The sequence below is a fragment of the Peromyscus eremicus genome, chromosome 8a (genome assembly GCF_949786415.1).
Source record: "Peromyscus eremicus chromosome 8a, PerEre_H2_v1, whole genome shotgun sequence".
Taxonomy (NCBI): Eukaryota; Metazoa; Chordata; class Mammalia; order Rodentia; family Cricetidae; genus Peromyscus; species Peromyscus eremicus.
This window is the reverse complement of record NC_081423.1, coordinates 99,183,785-99,205,871: the sequence shown is the minus strand read 5'-3', so window position 1 is coordinate 99,205,871 and position 22,087 is coordinate 99,183,785. Positions and strand designations below refer to the sequence as shown.

Genomic DNA, 22,087 nt, shown 5'->3' with positions numbered 1-22,087 from the left:
AGTACATCCAAATGGAGCACTTTTTTCCCCTAAAGTGCCAATCATGCCTGGTACGGTGGCCTGTGCCTGTATCTCATACACTCAGGAGGCAAAAGCCGGATGACCGCGGATTCGAGATCAGCCTGCGGCACATAGCAAGACTATGCCTCAAAATGAAAAAAAAAAAAAAAATGTAAATGGCTGGGAGTGTAGCAGCTGTAGAGCACTTGACTACCATGACTGAGGCCCTGGGCCCTAGGACTAGCTTATGAATGACTACAGAAAGGCCAAGAATGAACTGAATAAATTGGAAATTAGTTTAATTAAAATAAGTGATTTAGGAACCAAAAACTTGGTGCAACTCCAAATGAAAATAATAAATACTATTACATCTTCTGTCTTTCTAATTTTCCTTATTCTTACAGTCCTTAATTTTCCACTTATAGCCCCCCCAAAAGGGAGGGAGGGAAGGACTGACCTTCGGCCCTGGCTCGTCCTGAGAGAAGGTCCCACCTGGAGATATAGCTCATTGGTAGTGCTTGCCTGGAGTACACAATGCCCTGGTCCCATCCTCAGCAGCATGTAAACCTGGTGCGATATGTTTGTCATCCCAGGACCCCAGAGATACAGGCAGGAGGATCAGGAGTTCAACACCATCCAGGGCTACACAGGGACTGAGACCAGGTAGCCTGCCTCAAAACTAACGAAAGGAAAAACCCCGCTCTGGTCTGGTGCTGCGCTGTCCTCGGCTGAGGTACCAGTGATGGCTGAGTGGTGAAGGCCAGGATCCATGGCTCTCAAAGGCTGCTTTGTTCAGTGTATAAAAAGCTCTGGTCAGCCCGTGAGGCTCCAAGCTTTTCACCCTCGGGTCTCCAGGGAGCCACCTCCCCTTTATGCCAGGCTCTCAAATACCCCACTGTCACCCACCTGGGCTGGGCCAGGGGAGGTGTGGCTCAGTGGCTGAGTAAACGCCTAGTGTTGGGGAGGCTCCGAACCCACAACCCAGCACAGCCACACTAACAAGTGCAGGCCACTGAAACAACTGTTGTTTACAGCTGGTGACAGAGGATGTGGCGGGGCCAGGCTGCCTGTGGGGGGCATAGCACCACCTGTCCAGGCCTCAGAACCAGCTGCTGGCATTCTCCACCATGTCGCCCCTACAAACTGGGCACAGAAAATTTTACCTCTATACCCATCACCTCCAGCTGGTCATGATGCCAAGCCCAACACAGGTATGTTTCCCCTTCCAGGGCTTCGGTTGTGCCCGCCGGGGTCACGGGACATACCGCTGTCAGCCAGGCACCAGGTGGCTGCCTCTTAATGAATGCATGGCCAACTTTGATATCACGTCAGCAATCACAGTACTTGGATTGGTGGGGTCAGGCCATCCCTCAGAGGAGCCCTTGAGATGTGCCTCCTTCCTTCTGTCTGGCTTCTTGGAGACCCCTGTCCCTGGGCATTCACACCGAAGCAATCAGTAGTCCAGGGCCAACGACACTTTTGGGTGGGGCTTAGTCTGACCATGACCACAGGACAACACCGGTCCAGAGTAAGGGTCACATCCCTAGAATTCCCCACCCACACTATCCCACAGCTGTGACTCAGATGGTGCCCAAGGCAGAGGAGGCAGACTGACCTCAGAGATTGATGGTCCCAGCAGGACCTGGCAGCTTAGCCTGGAAACAACTTGATGGGATGGCTAAGGAAAGGGGTACTCAGTTCTCTTCCTTGAACTGTTTACACCCCTGCTGGGTCTATACTGGACCCAAAGGGGCTGCGGGAGTGCATGGCCACATGTGCACTCAGGAGCATGCACTCGGACCCTGTGAACATACCACACACACACACCACACACCACACACACATACACACACACACACACACACACACACACACACACACACACACACGAGGGTGCACACGTGTGCATACACCTCCTCCAAGCACTGGGAGCTACCACCTCTATAATCAACTGCCCAAGAGGCCCAGCAGGGCTATTTCAGGAGAAGACCAAGGCCAGATGATGGACAAACAAGCCAGGCTGCCTTGGCCCTGATGCAGAGCCCGTCCCCACCATCCACCCTTCCTGAGTCTCTAAATTCACAGTGGTCACAGACGTAAAAGCAGCCTACCAGAAAATGAAAGAGAAATAGCGCAGGAGAACCCAGTTTAAATAAAAGCCAGACTCGGCAGGGCTTAGTGGGAAGCGGCATTCCAGCTCACCAACGTGGAATAGTCAGCAGGAAAAGGAAATATTTCTGTAAAAGTAAGTGAACTTGACCCTGGGTCCTCACTGGTAGAGCCACCAGTTGGACGTGGGTCGGGTTCAGGGATGGGGGACGTGGGACAAGGAGGGCCGTGGCCTACCTGTGATGCGGTCTCTCTCCATTCCTACGGATGTATTTACAGCAGGCAGACGGGATGCCGGTGTCCCCTGTGCGGAGGGGTCCTCCTCCCTTTTCTCACCCTGTCACCCTCCCTCTCTCTGCCTCCTCCTCTTCCTCTAAAAACACTCTTTGTCTGGTCTAATTTCTTCAATCTGTTGCAATCACGAACAGATCCAAATTACCACATTTCCATGTGTTGGTCATATGTCTCTGCTCCGAACTGAAGTAGCATTGTCTCTGCCACAGAGGGGAATAGGGAGCACGGGAGAGAAACTGAAAAATGGGGGGAGGGGGCTCGATGGGATCCTGGGGCGTCCCTGGTTCCTCTGCCTGAGCGCGGGACCGGCTGCCTGGCCTTCAGTGTGGTGGCCTCAGCCGTCCAGCATGCAGCTTCCGGCAGCCCCTCCTCTCTCCGCCCCCTCCAGCCCCCGCCGCTGGAGTCTGGCTGTTCCCTTTAATATCCACTTGGAGATGCCTAACTTAGGCTCTTGGAAACCAACTCGTAGAGTCAAATTCCTGGCCACTTCCAAAGTCTTTCATTTTCCTCCCGTCCAGCGACGCTGCGATTTCCAAACGTTTAAAAAGCCTATATCCTGCGTGCCTGCCTCACCTTACTCTGCAGGTCCAGATCTCAACCCCACCACATGCAACCTATCTGGGCAGGCGGCGGTCACCTCCCAGACAGGAGGACTGAGAGAAGGTTCCAGATACCTGCCCCAAACAAACCCTGAAAAGGTCCCCTTGTCCTGTCAGCCTACAGCATCAAAGGGACAGGCTGTCCCCACCCCACGCTCCTGAGAGGCTGAGCTGGCTGGAGGCTTCCTGGAAGATTCCCACCCCATATATATGAGTCAGTAAGTCTCAGCGGTCCCTAGGGAGGGAACACGTCCTCCGGCTACGATTTCCCCAGACTCAGCGGCTCTCTGAGAACATGGCTGGCCCTGGGGCTCAGCTCTATTTCCTGTTGGACACCTGGTCCAGGGGCTGCTCACCAGGCAGGGGTAGGGGGAGCCCTCAACACCTGCTCAGAGCCCTGGCTGGGTTGATGGGCTCAGCAGCACCAATAGGAGGGTTTTGGGGGAGGGCCCCAGGGTGTGTGGCATCCTTGCACCAAAAGATCATTCAAACCTGGTGGAAAGTGGGGCTTTGCTGTCCGGGTCTCTAGAGAAAACATGTATTCGTGTTAAGGTTTCTGTAAAAACAGTGTCTCTTTATTGTGTTGGGGTTTTGTTGGTATTTTGAGACAGGGACTAGAACTCTAAGGAAAACAGGCTGGCCTTGAAATTGTGGAGATCCTCGTGGTTTTCATCAGAAGCACTGGGACTACGGACATGTGTCACCCTGCCTCACTCAGACTTACAGTCTCTCTTGGAAAAGAGAGGGCACACGGCAAGCCTGGGAAAGCATTCATGCCTGGCCACTGGGTGCTTGCTAGCCCAAACGTCACAGCCTTCAGATAAGGCACACACTGTGCTTAGGTTCCCAGGGCTCCTTGACACATTCATTGTTCCCTGGTCCCTTGGAGGCCTCGATAGATGCTCCCTCACCATGAGGCCACGATCCTTCATCCCATAGCTAAAGCACCCGCAAGCCCAAGATGCCACTCCAGGCTCATCTCCTCCCTGTCTGGGGCAGGACCCCAAATGCCCTTCCCTAGACAGTAAGGCATCTTCTGTGGGAGTGTGCAGATCATTTCTAGCCTCCTGGGAGACATCAAGCAAAATGTCCCTGTCAGGGAGCGTGGAGTGGAGCCTCAAAGGGCAGCCTGCTCCGTGAGAGAGTTGGGAGCAGAGGGAGCCTTAGTGGAGAGAGACTCGGGCACTGGAAGAGTTGACCAATGGCCCCCTAAGAACTCACATCTGAGAACCCATGACCGAGACCTTGTTAGGAATGGGACTTCAGATGAAGACTTTGTCCTGGATCACTCAGGTGGCCCAAAAGGCAGCAGCATACATGTCTCTAAGGGGGACATTTGGGGCTGGAGATGCGGCTAAGTTGGAAGAATGCTTGCCTCGCAAATAGAAAGCCCTAGGCTCCACCCCCAGCACCACATAAACCAGGTACATTAGTGCACACCTATAATCCCAGCACTGGGAAGGATCAGGAGTTCAAGGTCATTTTGGTTATATAGAAGTTTGGCCAGCCTGGGCTCCTTGAGGGGGCCAGCAAGATGGCTTCTTGTGGGAAAGGTACTTGCCACCCACGCCTAACCTCTGACCTCCATACATGTACTGCAGCATTCACATTCCTGAACACACAATAAATATACATAAAACAATTTTTAAAAACTTTTTAGAAAAAGGAATAATTCATCAGAGAAATTGTGGGTTTTTTTGGGGAGTATGCAGTGGACAATGCTTAACACAGAAACTCACAGCTGGTTGAATTAAGAGAGTAAAATGAGCAGGTGCTCAGCTAAACACAGACATTGATAACCCAGGCCCTCCTCAAGGCTCAGGAACCAGAGGAAGAGGTGAGAAGAGCCAGAGAGGCCAGGGAGGTCAGGTCCAAAGAGTGTCATCCTCGGGACACCACAGAATGATGAACCTATCTATGAATTTACAGCAGCTGTGGCTGCCTGCGGAAGCCCTTCTAGAGGGCAAGCCAACGTGTCCAGCATGGAGGCGGAAGGGCTTCATGACCTCCCACCCCTAACTGAGGAGCTGTGACAGTTGATGGGTGGAGAGTCAGTTCTTCTACAGGGCATGGCTCCTGGTAGGCCAACTGTGTGCCAATGGACGGTCCCACACACCAAGGGAGGTGCCCAGCAAAAATTGGAGCTGATGGGTTATTTAATAAAAAAGCGAGCGTGAGCACTTGAAGTTGGGAGGGTGAGGAGGTGAGGGATATGTCTGGGAGGAGCTAAGGGGAGGAGACAGGGGTGAATATGATCTAAATACATGTTATGAAACTCAAGGAATTAATAATAATTTGCATTTTTCCCAACATGATATTTTTATTATTTGAGAATTTCATACAGTGCACCCTGATCACACTAACTTCCGTTTCTCAGATCCACCCTCCCACCTTTGCCCCCCTCCAAAAGAAAAACAAAAAATAAAAGACCAAGTCCAATGTTTTGCCCATATACTCACTGGAGCATGCTCACACTCCCGGCGGCCAGCCCCTTAAAGAAGACTGAGTCCTTCCCCACCACTGCCCAAAGCCACCAACTTAGGAGCTACACGTCAGCATCTTCATCACAATTTTAAGGACTCTCTTCAATAGCTTCCTGTCTGGACTGTGTCTTTATTTGGGGGGCGAGTTTGCCACACACAGGGAAGGAAGTTGAAGCCAGGTCAAAGACACTGCCCTAAGGTTGGAATGACGTGGCCAAAAGTCAAGGGACGCTTGGAGTCCCCGACAGGCGGCAGAGGTAGGCAAGGGGCCTCTGAGGGGACATCCACAGTGATGCTAAGCACATCTGCGGGACTGTAGTGGCCAGGACTGTGAGAAAATGAGAAAATACATTTGTATGGCTTTATCCCGCCAGTTTGCGGTAACTTGTTTTGGCAGCCGGGAACACAAGGCAGGTGCCCTATGCAGACAAACAGCACTTTAGACATACTCTGGGCAGTAATGACCATTTCCGTCTAAAACAGTCAGACCCAGCAGGAGGAGGAAGTTCATGGCGGGCTAGGGTTTTTATTTATTTTATTTTCTTCTCTCCTCCTCCCCCCATCCCCCGACCCCCGACCCTAGAAGAAAAGAACTTTTTGAAATAGTGTCTTAGCCCAGGCTAGCCTTTAGTATGTAGCAGAGGGTCTCTGAGCAGCCTGGGTTTGGGGGGTTTTGTTTGTTTGTTTGTTTAGACTTATTCCTTTTTTATTTTATGTACCCAAGTGTTTTGTCTAGATGTACATATGTGTACATTGTGTGTCCCTTGGTCCCAAGCAGGCCACAAGAGGGTGTTGGATCCCTGGAACTGGAGTTATGGGTGGTTGTGAGCCACCATATGGATACCGGGAATTGAACCAGGGTCCTCTGCAAGAGCACTAAGTGCGCTTAACTGCTGAGCCGTCGTTCCAGCCCCGACTCTGACCTGCTGAGCCTCTTGCTTCTACCTCCCAAGTGCTTAGATTATAAGTGTGCACCACCAGGGCCTGGTTTTAGTTACTCTCTTTCTTAACTTTGAAAAAATACTCCTTGATGGGTTTTCTGCTTATAAATGCAATGTCTGTTCATTCTATCATATTTAGTAAGTACAAAAAAAAAAAAAATAGAAGAAATCACTTCTTCCACATGAGACTCCCAGGCCCAACTCCTAGGGCGGCAGAAAACCAGAGCAACCTGAGAGGTTGTGTGCACCAGTGGCCCAGGATGGCAAGTGGGCCCAGGCCAGCGCTGGTGCCTCCTGCAGACGCCAGGCGGTCCATGCCCTGGGCTTCGTGCTGTGGTCTCTGCAGTCGCTATGATCCTCAGCTTTTGAGGACCTTGTTTGGCTCAAGGTCCGTTTCCCGCTTTGCCTAAAAATCTAAGTGCTCTGGTCCAACAAGGAGAATAATTTGAAACCAAAACCCTGGCAGTGCGATGGCTCGGATGGAACCTGCATTAGTCATAGGCAGAGGCTGTGAAGAGAAAGGGTGAGAGGCAGGGCAAGCCCCGGCTACAAGGGCCAAGAAATCCACTGCCCACAGTGTGCGTAGGTTTGGGGACAACTCAACGGTCACTCATGCCCCTCCCTCCAGGGGAACACAAGGAACTGTGATGCTCGGGAAATACGGTAACACACAAGGGCTAGCTTAGTTTCAACAGCTTTTCCGATGTGGACAAGCTTTTCTTCTCTCCTCTTTCCCCGAGGAAGAAAGAACTTTTTTGAAATAAGGTCTTAGCCCAGGCTAGCCTCCAGCATGTAGCAGAAGGTCTCTCTGAACATCATGGGGCTCTTCTGGGAAGGCAGGCCCCCCAGAACACAGCTCTGGAACATCTGGTGATGCCAGCCCAAGGCCCCAGCTCTCATGCCCAGCCTGCCCACAGTTAGGTCAACACATCTCGAGCCTCTTCCAGTCCCCTGGTCAGCATCCTGGCCTTCCTCACCAAGCACTGACCCACACCCATAACTTGGACGCCCTGGCCACACCATGTTGTGATGTCACTCACAGGTTGACAACCCCTCCAAGCTACAGAGGTGGCTCAAACCCACCTGAAGAAGCAGCTGGGGACTCAGTCAGTCAGGAACTGTCAATTTTGCAGGGCTCAGGCATTACCTCCTCTGTTAGGAAGCCTTCCAGGATTGCTTCCTCTTCTCTGTCCTATCCCATAATGTGACTTGGCTTTCCCAAACAACTCTGCCCCAAAGCTTTCTTGGTGTGACTTCTCCTGAGTGGACCTTTAGGCCCCTGAACTAAAGTGTCTACTCCTATGGAGCCAAAGAAAGAGGTTCAGGTGATTTCAGAGAGCAACCAGGAACTGGGACCATGGACCACTAGGGCTTTTCCAAACTGTACCCAACAGCATGCTCAGTTAAGATGCCAACATGCCATCCTGGCTCCCCGGACCCTTCTGGGGGCACATATCTGCATACCCCAACACTAGCTGGGGGGAGGGGGCAGAAGAAAGTACCAGTGTAGCCAGGCAGCCTGAGTTACTGACAGTGACCAGGAGACCCCGGGGAAAACAGGAAAGAAGAACCCCCACACGACTATGGCCACATGGCAGGGCCCATGGAAAAGGGGTTGTGAAGGGGGCTGGGCTCTTGATGTGTTCCTGGGGGGGGGGAGGTCCTGTGAGGAGGGAGGAACTGAGCCCTGTAGAAAGGATACTACATCTCTCTAGGATGGTTCCTGCCCTCAGGGCAGGGGCCCAAGAGAATCCAAACCCAAGTTATGGGGCCCTGTAAATGACCACTTAACAGATAAAATCTAGGGAACAGGTGTGATAGCTCAGTCTATATAACACTTTCCTTCCAAGCAGGAGGATCTGAGTTTGATCCCTATCGCCCATGTAAAAAGGCTGGGCATAGACAGTGTTCACACCTGATCCCAATGCTGGGCATAGACAGTGTTCACACCTGATCCCGATGCTGGGCATAGACAGTGTTCACACCTGATCCCAATGCTGGGCATAGACAGTGTTCACACCTGATCCCAATGCTGGGCATAGACAGTGTTCACACCTGATCCCAATGCTGGGCATAGATAGTGTTCACACCTGATCCCAATGCTGGGAAGGCAGAGAGAGGACGGTCCCTGGGGCTCACTGGCCAGCCCAGACTAATAGGTTAGTCTAGGACAGTGAAAGACCCTGTCTCAAAAAGAAAAAGAAAAAAAAGTAATGGGTACCTGATAAATAACAACCAAGCTTATCACCTGGCCACCACACATACAAGCAGACATATGCACGCCCATACCCACGCACACACACCCACACACGCGTGTGCACACAGAGTTTCCTATGTCAAGAGTGGTGACACACCCATGTAATCTCAGCCTCAGGAGGCAGAGGCAGGAGGATTACAGTAAGTTTGAGCCCAGCTTGGTCTATATAGTGAGTTTTAGATCAGCCAGGGCTACATAACAAGGGTCTGCCTATGCAGAAATAATAAATAAATAAAATACTTTTGTTTCAGGTGAGTTCACTGAAGTCAAAGTCTCTGAATTGGAAACAAAGGTGTTCAGGCTGTCATCTCGGAGCTGGCCTGGCCTCCCTGTACCATACCTGCCAACAGAGTGGGCAGCCAGAAGAGGCTCTAGCTGGGCTGCTGCTTCTTCCACAGCAAGCGGCTTCCAGCCTGGGGCCGCAACATTCCTACCTAGAAGCTTCTCTCAGCTTTTTATTGCACCTCAAGACCTGCCTTCCTAAGTAAATAATGGCCAGCTCCGTGCAGGGGTGTGGTGTGGTGGGGTGGGGTGGGGTGGGGTGGGGCGTCTGTGGCAGGGTTTACAGAGCACACCACTTGAACTTGCCACATTGGCATCCTTCCAGGTCAGTGTGGAAGAGGACCAAGAAGAGAGAAGAGCCCAGATCCAAATGGCCCATATTCCTCACTAAAGGTCCTCAAGCTCAGTCATCCAACTCCCTCCCCCAGCCCACCCCACCTCTGGCTACAGCCAAACTCGAATGGGAACTGAAGGGGAGGTGGGGTGCAGGAACAGCCCAGGAGTCTTCCACTTCCCCTGGGGAGCCTGTACTCAGCTTGCTCAGTGGGCCTCCCATAAATATTTGCTGGATAAATAATGAATTTGAGAACGCAGCACGCAGCCAGTCCAAACCAGCTCCTCCCAAAAGAACTCTGCAAGGATGAAGATGTGTTCCATCTGCCTTGCTTGGCATGCGAGACACGGGTGGCCAGGAATCCATCCTGATGAGCAGCACCCCCAAGGCTTTCCATCATGTAAACTGAAATTGTATTAGTGAGCATGGTACCACCCACCTAGAATCCCAGCACTCAGGAGGCTGAGGCAGGAGGGGGATCTCGGGTTTGAAGGCAGCCTGCACTGCACGGTAAGGTCCTGTCCCAAACAAACAAACAACTTTGTGAACATTTGAAAAACGTAAGTCCCTCAGGGGCTGGAGAGATGGCTCAGTGGTTAGGAGCACTCGCTGCCCTCGACCCAGGGTTGCTCCCCAGCACCCAGACTGTGGCTCACAACCATCAATGACTCCAGTTTCAGAGGCCCTCCCTGACCTCCATGGATGCTGCATGCAATGTGATAGGCATACAGCAAAGCTCACACACATAAAACACATGTTAAAACAGGCACGGGCTGGATGACACACGGCTCAGCGGTTAAAAGCACGGACTGCTTGCCAGACACGGGGGCGCACACCTTTAATCCCAGCACTTGGGAGGCAGAGGCAGGAGGATCTCTGAGTTGAGGCCAGGCTACAGAGTGAGTTCCAGGACAACCACGGCTCTCTGGTACACAAAGAAATCCTGTCTCAAAAAAACAAAAACAAAACAGTACACACTGCTGATTTTGGGTCCTGGCACCCACCTCGGGTTGCCCACAATCACCTGTAACTCCAGCTCACGGGATCTGACGCCCTCTTCTGGCCTCCATAGGCACCTTCCCTCCCACACGCATGCACATAATTAAACATTTTTTGAAAGGGTCCTAAATGCTTGTGGGCAGCGGCTGCCCACACCCTCTGTTTCCCCTGCTCCTCCCATCGCCTTCTGACCCACGAGACAAACAGCTTCTTCCTGGCCAAAGTAAAGTAAGTCTGCTGTTTCTGTTCTGAACTGGCTCTTTTGGCCAGTCCCACGTGCTTCTATCAAGTCCAATCCATTAACACCTGCCATGTGCCCCTTGCTCAGGAGACAGAAATGGCCAAGGGCAACCTGCTAACCAGACATGACAGGCAAGGCCAGCCAGTGTTGGCTGGGACCAGCAGGACGGGGAAGCCATTTTCCAGAGAAAGCTCCTCCGGGGAGGAAGAGAACAGGCTAGCCCAGGGAGAGCAGGCTAGCCCAGGGAGGCCAGGGTGCTGGGGAGGGGGAGAGAAGGGTAGTGCTAGGAAGGAGAGAGATGTAGGACAAGGTGGGGATGCACCGACAGCTGTGTGAATTCATGGTGAGGGTAGAGACAAGCACAATGCAAGGGGGATATAATGGGGCCATGTGTGTACACATGTGGGGACATGGGGACGTGTACATGGGGCGGGGTGATAGCCTGGTCCCTGGCACAGATGCACACTTACTAATGTCCCATGAACTCAGCTATGCACAGGAGGGAGCCTGCAAGAGGAAGAACAAGGACAGACAAAACAGGTCTGAGGAGACCGTGGAGACCAGGACATGGCCCAAAACATGGTCGGCTCATCCAGGGCCACCAGCGGGAAGACAGTTGGGGATTGACCTGTGCGGGATGAAGAGGCAGAGGTCAAGGTCGTGAGACTGACGGCTTGAGGACTTGGGTGGGGAGTGTCCTGGTTGGTTTTTGTCAACTGGACACAAACCTAGACATATCTGGGAAGAGGAAAGCCCAGCTGAGGGAATGTCTCCATCAGACTGGCCTGAGGGCAAGCCTGTGGGGCAGTTTCTTGATTAATGATGGATGTGGGTGGGCTCATATCACTGCGGGTGGTGCTACCTCTGGGCAGGTGGTCCTGGGTGGTCCAAGGCGGCAGGCTGAGCAAGCCAGTAAGCAGCGTTCTCCACGGGCCCTGCTCCAGTCCCTGTCTTGGTCCTGCCCTGACTTCCCTCTGTGACAGACTATAATAAGTCCTTTCCTCCGCAAGTTGCTTTTGGTCATGGCGTTTTATCACAGAAATAGAAACATCTCTAAAACAGGCAGTAAGGCTGAGACACTGAAGAGAAGCAGGAGAGGGGAGCCACTGGGTCAGAGCAGAAGGGACGGGCCAGGGGTGCCCACAGGAGCCCAGAGGCAAGGCCCTCTGCAAATCTTCCTCCACCAGCTCCATGTGGCACACTTGTTAACGTGGCCTGGCACAGGGTCACCGGCTCTCAACACCCACAGTAGCTCCTCCCACCAAGACAGCAGGACACACAGGACAGCTCCCACTTATCGGGAACCTACTAGGGATGGCAGCAGCTAGACAATTAGTTACAGACAAGCATCCATGGCAGCAAGATGGCTTCCCTAAAAAGAGGTGTGTAAGAGGGGTGTGTAAGGTGTGTGAAGGGGTCAAGGGAGCCTGGGGCACCAACCAAGGGAGGCAGGGCAGAGAAGTTTGGGGAGTGCCTTCCCATCTTGTCACATCAGTGTCCCCACACTGTATTTCAGGGAGACCCTTCCACAGGAGGGGCATCTGTCCAGGACGCAGAGGAAGGTGTCTGAGTGCCGTGTGACTCCATATCAGAGACCCACAATGGGACACTTCACACACTGGAACTCGCTTCTTCATGGCTCTGAAGCCGGAAGTCCAAAATCAGAGTGTAGGAAAGCCACGTTTCCTGAAAGGCAGCAAGGAGGACTGTCACTGGCCTCTTCTCAGGCCGTCCCTGGCTTCACCTTCACGTGGCCTCTCCTCTAGCTCTGAGGACACCAGTCCTTGGACTTGGTAGCTCAGGATGACCTTATCTCAAAGTAATTAGCCAATGACTTCTGCTAAAACATGCATCTTAGAGGAGAGCCGATGGCGGGATTAGGGACAAAGCCACAGACCTCAGAGACACTGGAAGGCAGAAACAGGCCCCAAACACACACCAGAAGCCACAATGGCACAGAGGCTCCAGGGATTCTGGGCTGGAAGTAAAGAAGCTCGGAGTCAGCCCAGGAAACGCTGTGTGAGCCGTGGGAACCGGGGCAAAGGTCAATGAAGGCTGTGGTCTGCCCAGACAGGCTGCTTGGGGCATAGGAAGGGGGCAAGTATGGGAGAACAGACTGGAAAAACCACTGGGAAGGCTACCGTAGCAATGTCCAGAAGGACAGAGGTGGGCATCTGTCCATCCCACCCTCCACCTACAGAAGCATGCAGAAGAGCCTTCCCAGCAGGGCTGGTAGCAGAGAAGTGCTCCATGGAAACCCAACAGGTTGAGGGGTAGACAAACTACTACTCAGTAGGAATAGGCAAGCCAAAGCCATGAGGACTTGCCCGGTCCAACCTAACCCCTAATGTTGTGAGGTAAGCAAACAGACAACAATTATGTGGTGCTGGTAGTATACAGGGGATATAGACTGTTCAGAAGCAAAACCACAGCTATCCCAAACTCAGGCCATATTCCAGTTCCTCCTTCATCCTGGCAGGAATAGGGTGAGGGGAAAGGCTCCTTGGAGGCTTGGCTACCCTGGAACATCTCATTGCTAGAGATGGCTGGTGGGCAACTCTGTGTTTAGTTATCTTATTCCTTACATTATATAATCTATTGTGGAGGTGGGGGTCTCAAGTGGCCCAGGCTGTCCTTGAATTCACTATGTGGATAAGGATGACCTTGAATTTCTGATCCTCCAGTTTCTACCAAATGCTGGGATAACAGCCACGCACCACCACACTCAGCTGGGTATGGGGTGTTTTTGAGACGCTCTCATAGTGTAGCCCGTGATAGCCTGAAAACTCTATGTGTAGCCAGGCTAGGGCAATTCTCCCTCTCGGCCTCCCAAGTGCAGGGATTACTGGGCGTGAACCCCATGCCCAGTTTTTAAAAAAATTAATGTGCTTAGTGTCGGGACTTTTGCCTAGTATGCACAAGGCCCTAGGTTTAATTCCTAGTACTACAAAAATATAAATAAATAAATATGGAAAGTAAGACAATGCAAAGCTTTATTGTGGGTATCATCTGAGCTAAGAGACTGTAGTTTGTGCCCTGAATGGCTATACCTGTCCAGACCTAAACAGCTCTGAAAGAACAGAAAATGGACCTGACAGTCACGTACCCCATCTCTCCCCAGGGAAGCGAACAGAAAGTCCTGGACAGGAGACCAGCTAGGGTGTGTGGCCAAGGTTGGGAAGAGGACAGCGCAAAGGGAGGCCCCAAGTGGAGACCTGGGGTCTGGCAGAGAAGCCTTCCTGGGGTCATGGCTTCAGGGAGGAGGGCCTTAGAGATGAGAAGAACAGGAATGGGTGCCCCATGGGAGCCGGCAGAGGCCCTGGGGAAGACTGTGTGTCAGCACGCAGACCCATGCAAACCGAGATCACTGCTTACAGCTTCAGGCTCCTGCAAATTATGCCTTAGGCTTCCAAGCCGAGCAAGTCCAGGCTGCCAAATGCTGACGGCACAGAACCGGCTGGCCTGAGCCCGGGGAGGCAACAGCAGAAGGCTTCACGCATGCAGCCCAAGGGTACCAGCTCTCCAAGACCTGAACCCCTAAATGCTGCCTATCTCGAACCCTTTAGGTCAAGGCTGGCCAACAAGAGGAAGAGGCAGAGCCGCTGCAAAGCAAGGGGCCCCAAGCACAAGGCGTCCGGACACACAACAGTGGCAGGGCTGGCTAGTGGTTAGTGGGTCTCGTGGCTATGGTGGGCGGGGTGCCTTTTAACCACAAGTGCTGAATTGCTCAGCAGCCCAGCCACCTCCAGCTGGGGCATCACCCTCCTCTCTTGACACCCAGGCTCATCACACATGGCACTCAGCACCACACTGGCACACCATCCACGTCACACACATGCTAAACCCAGGGCCACACTGGCACAACATCCACGTCACACACATGCTAAATCCAGGGTCACACTGGCACACCATCCACGTCACACACATGCTAAACCCAGGGCCACACTGGCACACCATCCACGTCACACACACTAAACCCAGGGCCACACTGGCACACCATCCACGTCACACACACACTAAACCCAGGGCCACACTGGCACACCACTCACGTCACACACACTAAACCCAGGACCATCCCTAACATCACCATTGCTCCCTGCAAAGAGCCAGCCACCCTAGGCCAGACCACACCCATAAGATGAGCTAGGAGAAGCAACACAGCCTTGGAAATGCTTAGAATTCTGTAGCCTTGGGCAGCCCTGGTTGGTCCAGAATAGTCTGTTTCATAGCTACAAATTTATATACCAAATTATGTAGAATTTCATTGAAAATAAATTCTATGCAAACCAATGAGTGATACACTATACCTAACGCCTCTATTTCAGTGGCCAGCAGGCACATGTGGCTCCTGGCCACCTTCCTCACAACACAAAGTTAGATTGTCCAACCAGCAGAGTGTTCCTCTGGGCAGGAACCAGAGGACAGTGGACCCAGGTGGTGGGGTGCCCTTGTCCCTGAAGGCTCCCTGCCTAGAAGGAGTCCTCCTGTGGGGTTAGCACTGAAGAGCTTGGCTCTCAAGATAGTCTTGATGACCATTTGTTGCTTAGGTTTCCTTTGGTGTCTCCTGACGCTGTCTGCCTCCCCTGGCCACACTATCTGTTCTCTGCCCATGTGTCTCCTCTGTTCATCCCAGTTGGCCCCCAACACACATGCATAGATGAGTACATGGTATCATTTGCTACGGAAGCGGGTCCCATCATCTCTGGCCACTAACATCCTCCCCAAACAAAGGTCATCAGAAGAAATGCACATCCCTCAGTCTGGCACTAGAGGGATCATCAGAGGTAACCAGAGGACTCTAGGAATGGAGAAGCTTATAATGGGGTCTGAAAATGCCCGGCAAGAGAAGACACACAGGCCCTGCCCCGGGCACTGAGGGAGGGAGGCAGCCCCTGGCACTTAGGCAGGTTGGACCCTGTGGTTGGCAGAGCATCCTGCAAGCTTTGGAGAGGTTACTCCTCCCCAGGTGGCCCCAGAGCTCCGGCAAGGACATGTTTGTCTCCTCTTCTCCAACGGTTATTGGGGACAAGTTTGAACAATCAAAAGAAGCAGAAAGAGTAGCACGTGACATGGCCCCTCCTTGTACCAACAGCCCACTGAGACGCTGTCCACAGACACTGAACAGGCCACAGTCAAAGACACCCTTCCACGGGTCACTCACTGCAGATAAGGCCACCCTACTCTGCTCACTTCCTTACTCTCTGTCCTGTGCCTGGGGGTGGCATCTGCAGAGGTGGGCAACCTGGCTGGCAGACCCAAGCCCAGCTACCTGCACAGAAACATCAAAGACAAAAGACAAGGACCACAGCAAGGGGCTCCACTCACCCAGCAAAGTCAGGTTGGGAGTTAGGTCTCAAAGGCAGCCAAGACATGAGCTGCTTACCTGGGCCTGTGGGATCCGCAAGCCTCCGGAGGCGGCCGCTGGAGGTCCGTGCGACTCCTAAAGGCACAAACAAAGGGAAAGGGTCACACAAGGCCATCAGGCTCTCCCTCCTGGTGGGTGGCCAACATGTGTGTGTCCCCACTTCTGCACCTGCCAAGGGCTGCAGAACCAAATAAACCCAGACAGGTAGCCACCTGTCCCTCAGAGTGATGACAGACACCCACCTGGATGCCTCACACAACTGTCAATGGACCCATTGTGCAGGTAAGGGAGGGGAGTCTCAGGGTAACCTGCTTGGGGCCACACAGCAACCAGAAGTTGAACCCACAGTGAGAGTCCAAGTCTGGGTCTAGCTCAACTATCCTCACAGTAGAGACCGCTGATAGAGAGGGGCTAGCACTCAGCCAGGACCTACCACCTAAGACCCATACCTAGCCAGATGGTGAAGGCAAACCCCTTTAATCTCAACTCTCAGAAGGCAGAGGCAGGTGGATCTCTGAGTTCAAGGCCAGCCTGGCTATAGAGTGAGTTCCAGGATATCCAGGACAGCCAGGGCCTCTCTGTATACAGAGAAGCCTTGTCTTTGAAAAAAAAAAAAAAGACACTTGTTTACTACAAGGACCAGAAGCCCCACGCATCCTCCAAGGCTCCTATGGCTGAGTAGAGCAGGCTTCATGCACTGAGAAGATGGGGCGAAACTGCTCTCCAAGAGGGAGGACAGGCAGAGTCTGAATCGGCTAAGTCTCCTGCCACACACTGTCTCCAGCCACACGTGCCCTTTGGCTGGCACTCCCCTGCTGCAGAGGCTTGTGGTGGGCAAGTCCTAACCTGAGGACTTTGTGAGGTACTAAGCTGAGCACGTCCCATAGGCTGCCAAGAGGACAGACTCAAGAACCCATGCGGCCACCCTACCACAGCCAGGTCATGGTGTTCAGGGAGTGTCCCTCTTAAATGCCACATAGCTATCCTTCAGAGAGCCACAAAGGACACCCCATCTAGGCCAGAGAGGCTATCTCTCCATCCCCAGCAGCAACATGATCGCCTAGGCTAGACATAGACACTCCCCTGCACCGTCCACCATCTGATACACATCTTGGCATTGGTCAAAGGAGACAGTTTCTCTTAGACTCCTACACTCCTACACCCACTCATTTGTTCATCCATCTACCCATCTATCCATCCATTCAACCACTCACTTCTTAGTCAGTCTGTAACTCCTGGCCAGGCCACTAGGAAGAGGATGTTTGGGTAGGGAGATGGATAGGTGAATCGATGGATAAGTAGATGGGTGGGTGGATGGATGGATAAATATTTGAGTGGATGGACAGATGGACAGACGGATGGGTATGTGGATGAATGAACAGGTAGATGAGGGTTGTAAGGAAACTTAGAACTAATCCTTGGAACTGACACACTTCTCCGGACTAGCAGTGTGACTCAGGTGAGCTGCCCAGGGCCACAGAGGAGGAGTTGAGACAGGCCTTCTGAGTGCACTGAAGTGTGAGCACCTCATCACCATCCACAGCCCATCCACACCTGATGAGCCACACTGCATCTATGGGTGAATGCAGTCACCACCACCTTCTACTCCCATGTCAACTCCCATTCAGTCAACGAACGGCTTTGAGACACCACCTAGGGCCAAGACCACCTGGCACTAGTGAACAGCAACTGTGTCTCCAAGATAGAAACTGGGGTAAGGAGCAGCCAGTCAACAAGAAAAGGCGGCATTGAACATTCCTGTGGCCTGAGTCACTTCCAGATGAGATGGGATGCTGGAGACAGAGCGTGCCCTGTCCTTTCTTTGGGCCCGCTGAACACCCACACCGACTACCTGCCTTCTGGTTTCAGACAGAAATACAAGAGGATCTGAGTGAGTTAAGCAACCTGGTGTACGCGATTCCTTCTCCCCAAACCCAACTGGGAAAATAGCATGTGTTTGGGGTTTCTGGGGCAAAGTTTTTATTTTGTTTATGCTGTTTATTTTTCTGATTTCCTAAAATGGACATCCCTGCCAGAGAAACTCTAGAGGAGCCTGCCAGCCAGAAGGGGCTGGGGGTCCCCTGCATCCTAGGCTTAGGCATGGTCCCAGGAAGAGCCCCAGAACAAGAATGGCTCAAACACACCAGCTTGGACCTCCTCCTGCAGGCCTGTGTCCAAGGCAGCCAAGGACTACGATCCAGCAGAGAATTGAGTTATTTTTATGTGACTTAAAAATGAAGAAGATTCAGAAGGGGCAGAGACCCACAAAACCTGCCGTCTGGAGTCAGCCCAGAGCAAGTGACCCAAGTCCTCTGAGGCAAGGCCCAGCAGCAGATCAGACCTCACAGGCACAGTGACCTCATCTAGTTACAGCTTCCAGGTCAGAGGGGACACCAGTAGAGTCTTCCTCTAGGCCATTAAGATTTAGTGACAAGGAGGTCTGGGGAAATAATTCAATCTGTAAAATGTTTGTCGCAGGAGCATAAGGACCTATGTTTGATCCCCAAAACCCACATGAAAAAGCCCATGTAATGGCACATATTTGTAATCCCAGCATAGGTGGAGACAGACTCTGGGGCTCCCTGACCAGGCAGCCTCAACAAATCAATGAGAGACCTTGTCTCAAAATAGCAAGATAGAGCCAGGCAGTGGTGTCTTTAATCCCAGCACTCGGAAGACAGAGCCAGGCAGATCTCTGTGAGTTCAAGGCCAGCCTGGTCTACAGAGTGAGATCCAGGACAGGCACCAAAACTACACAGAGAAACTCTGTCTCTAAAAACCAAAAACAAAACCAAAACAACAACAACAAAAAAAGCAAGATAGAATGCAGGGCAGGGTGGTACATACCTTGTACATACCTTTAATCACAGAACTCAAGAGGCAGTTGCAGGTGGATCTGAAGCTACGCCTAGCCAGGGATACACAGTGAGATTCTGTTTCAAAATCAAACAAGCAAACAAGCCGAGGAGATGCTCTAGGTAAGGTGCCTGCCATGCAGGCATGAGGACCTGAGTTCAGACCCCCAGAACCCAGATAAGAACCAGGTGCATGCATCTGTTACCCCAGCACTAGGGAGCCAGAGACAGGAGAATACCAGGGCTCAGTGACCAGACAAGCTAGCTGTATCAATGTCTCCAAACATATGGTGGAGAGGTTAGAGAGAGAGCTCAGTGGTTAAAATGCATACTGCTCTAGTGAGGATTTCAGTTTGGTTCCCAGCACTGTACCAGGTGGTCCACAACTAACTGGCTATAACTCCAGCTCCAGGGGGATCCAGCACCCTCTTCTGGCCTCTGAGTGCACCTGCACTCATGTGCACATACCCACACACAGACATACACAAAGATAAGTACATAAAATAAATCTTTAAAAAAGTATACCAGATAAAGCAATGGAACAGAGCTGAGGGACTGAGAGAAAGAAAAAAGAAAATTTAAAAAAAAAAAAGTATACCAGAACACCATCAAGAAAGACATCTGATATGGGTCTCTGGCCCTTACATACACATGCACACACACCTACACAAACATGTGCATCACACACACACACACACACACACACACACACACAATTCAGTAATAAGTGCTAAGAGAAAGGATTCTGTTTATACCGTAGAGGAATGGTATGTGTCTGCAAAGGCAAAAATATTTACCATGATTTGTACATTTGCTAAGACACACATGTATGAAACATGGAGCCATTCACAGGTACATTTGAGGATGGGGTCTGGTTCAGTGGTAGAGTGGTTAGCATGGGCAAATCCAAGTCCAATCCACAGCATCACAAGTGTGTGTGTGTGTGTGTGTGTGTGTGTGTGTGTGTATGAATTTGATGCAGTTCAAAATAAATTAAATATTTAAAGCATAAAGATTAAATGTTGAGTATGGCAGCATACACCTTTAATCCCAGCACTGAGAGACAGAGATAAGCAGATAGATCTCTGTGAGTTCAAGGCCAGCCTGGTCTACATAGTGAGTTCCAGGACAGCAAGGGCTACACAGTGAGACCCAGCCTCAAAAAAAGAGAAGAGAAAGAGAGAAAAGAAAACCCTAAATGACATCCCACATTATGAGCACTTAGCATAGTGCTGGGCACAAAATAACTGGTCAATCAAAGGTGTCGCTATTGTTAACTATTATAATAATTATATTCTATGGGATTGTTATAATGCACAGCCTAACATACGAGCCCAGACCTATGGACCTGTAATTCAGTGTTAATAAAACTTGGCTTTCCTGTGCTGATGATATTAATGAGATATGAGTTATAACTGAGACCCCCAATGCTATAGCCCAGGTGCTGCTACCCTGAGAAAGGTCCCCGGGAATTCTGCTCGGTACCCTGCCAGCTCAGGCCAGTGAGCCCCTCCCGGCCCCCAGGATCAGCTTATCAAGAAAGGGTGGCCAGTTGCTAGATCTGAGGAAAAGAAATCCAGGAAGCCTCACTCTGGGTGCCAGTAACTTAGGGTAGAAATCAAGGCTACAAGATTAAAATACACTACTGAAGAGACGGGCCTGAAAGCAGAAGAACACTTGACCACCATCTAAATCAGGAAAACTCAAAAGACGGCACCATAGACAAGGAAGGCAGGCATTCTGTCCCAAGAGAACCAGTGTGGCCCTGGGCAGGACAGGGGCCCTGGGACACATTTCCCTTGCAGAACTGCTACCCAGCTGCATACACACACAAACATGTGTGCACAAATGTGGTCTGTGTGCGTGCGTGTGTGTGTGTGTGCGTGTGTGTGTGTGTGACAGTATCCTCTTACTTCTTGACCATTTCCTAATCTGTGCCCTGGGTTGAGCACAGCAGCCCCTGCAGAGACAGGTACTGGCCTAAGGGTCTAGAAACTCACACACTGTCTGAGGCGTTTTCCCCATGCTTATGAGTCGGGGTAAATGGAAAGATGTGAGTGTGGTGATATATTGTGTACCCTAATAAACTTGCCTGAGGATCAGAGAACAGAGCCAGCCACTAGATTAGACATAGAGGTCAGGCAGTGGTGACACACACCTTTAATCCCAGCACTTGAGAGCTCATGCCTTTGCTTGGGAAGCACACACGCCTTTAATCCCAGGAAGTAATATGGCAGGGCAGAGAAAGGTATATAAGGCGTGAGGAAACAGGAACTCACTCTCTTTAGGCTGAGGATTTCGTAGCGGTAAGAACTAGTGGCTGGCTGTTCTGCTCCTCTGGTCTTTCAGCTTTCACCCTGATATCTGGCTCTGGGTTTTCTATTAAGACCATTTAAGATTTGAACAACATGTGAGGGACTTTTAATTAATGTATTTACTACTTTATTTACATAATGTGTACATGTTTGTGTCAGTGTGTGTAAGTGAGTGTGCACTCCAGCCACAGCACATGTGTGGAGGTCAGAGGCCAGCCAACCTTGGGTGTCTGTCCTCACCTTCTCCAATGTTCGAGACGGGTCCCTTTCTCTTGTTCACTGTGTACACCAGGCTGGCTTGCCTGTGAACTCCTGCTGGGATTACAGGCTCCCACCACCATGCCTGGCTTTGTATGTGCTCTGGGATTCAAACTGTCAATCACCACACAGGCTCACTGTGGGCACATATCAATTCTCAACATGGACACAAGACTGTCTACAGAAAATAATGGGATTTTTACCTTATTTTTTTGTTTGTTTTTAGAGACAGGGTTTCTCTGTGTAGCCCTGGCTGGCCTGGAACTCACTCTGGAGACCAGGCTGGCCTCGAACTCACGGAGATCCACCTGCCTCTGCCTCCTAAGTGCTGGGATTAAAGGTGTGTTCTTCCATGCCCAGCTCTGCCTTTTGTGTTTTGAGACAGAATCACCCTCCACATCCCAGAGAGACATAGGACTCACTCCGTACCTCACATTGGCCCTAAAATTCATGGCAATCCTCCTGCCTTAGTCTCTTAAGCTTTATTTTAGAATTATAGGTATGAACCAATATGCCCAGCTTAACTTTTTTCTTAAAACGCATGAAAATCCCTTCGAGAGGGGACAGGTGGGTCCCAGTAGACCTCACCCCAAGTAGCCCTTCCCCTTGGGGCCTGGAATGGGGGCTCCAGCTCACATCTCAGGCAGCTGCTTGTTTGCCCACAGGTGTGAAGAGCTAGACCAGCATTAAGTGCTGCAGGTGGGCCTGGAGTACAGATCCCAGGGTTGTGACCGGCGACTACTCAGGGCTTATCC

The 22,087-nt window shown here is 51.6% G+C and overlaps 1 protein-coding gene across 2 annotated transcripts in view; it reads right to left on the bottom strand.

The window, feature by feature from the left end:
* Nucleotides 1-22,087, bottom strand: part of Septin9 (septin 9) — a 168,979-nt gene that overhangs the window by 130,799 nt on the left and 16,093 nt on the right. Inside the window, exon 2 of one of the 2 annotated variants that reach the window (XM_059272202.1) lies at nucleotides 15,923-15,979. In XM_059272202.1, coding sequence (XP_059128185.1) covers nucleotides 15,923-15,979 — 57 coding nt within the window. Of the gene's footprint in view, nucleotides 1-2,346; nucleotides 2,709-15,922; nucleotides 15,980-22,087 lie in introns of those variants that run through there. The other variant, XM_059272204.1, reaches the window with a different exon arrangement.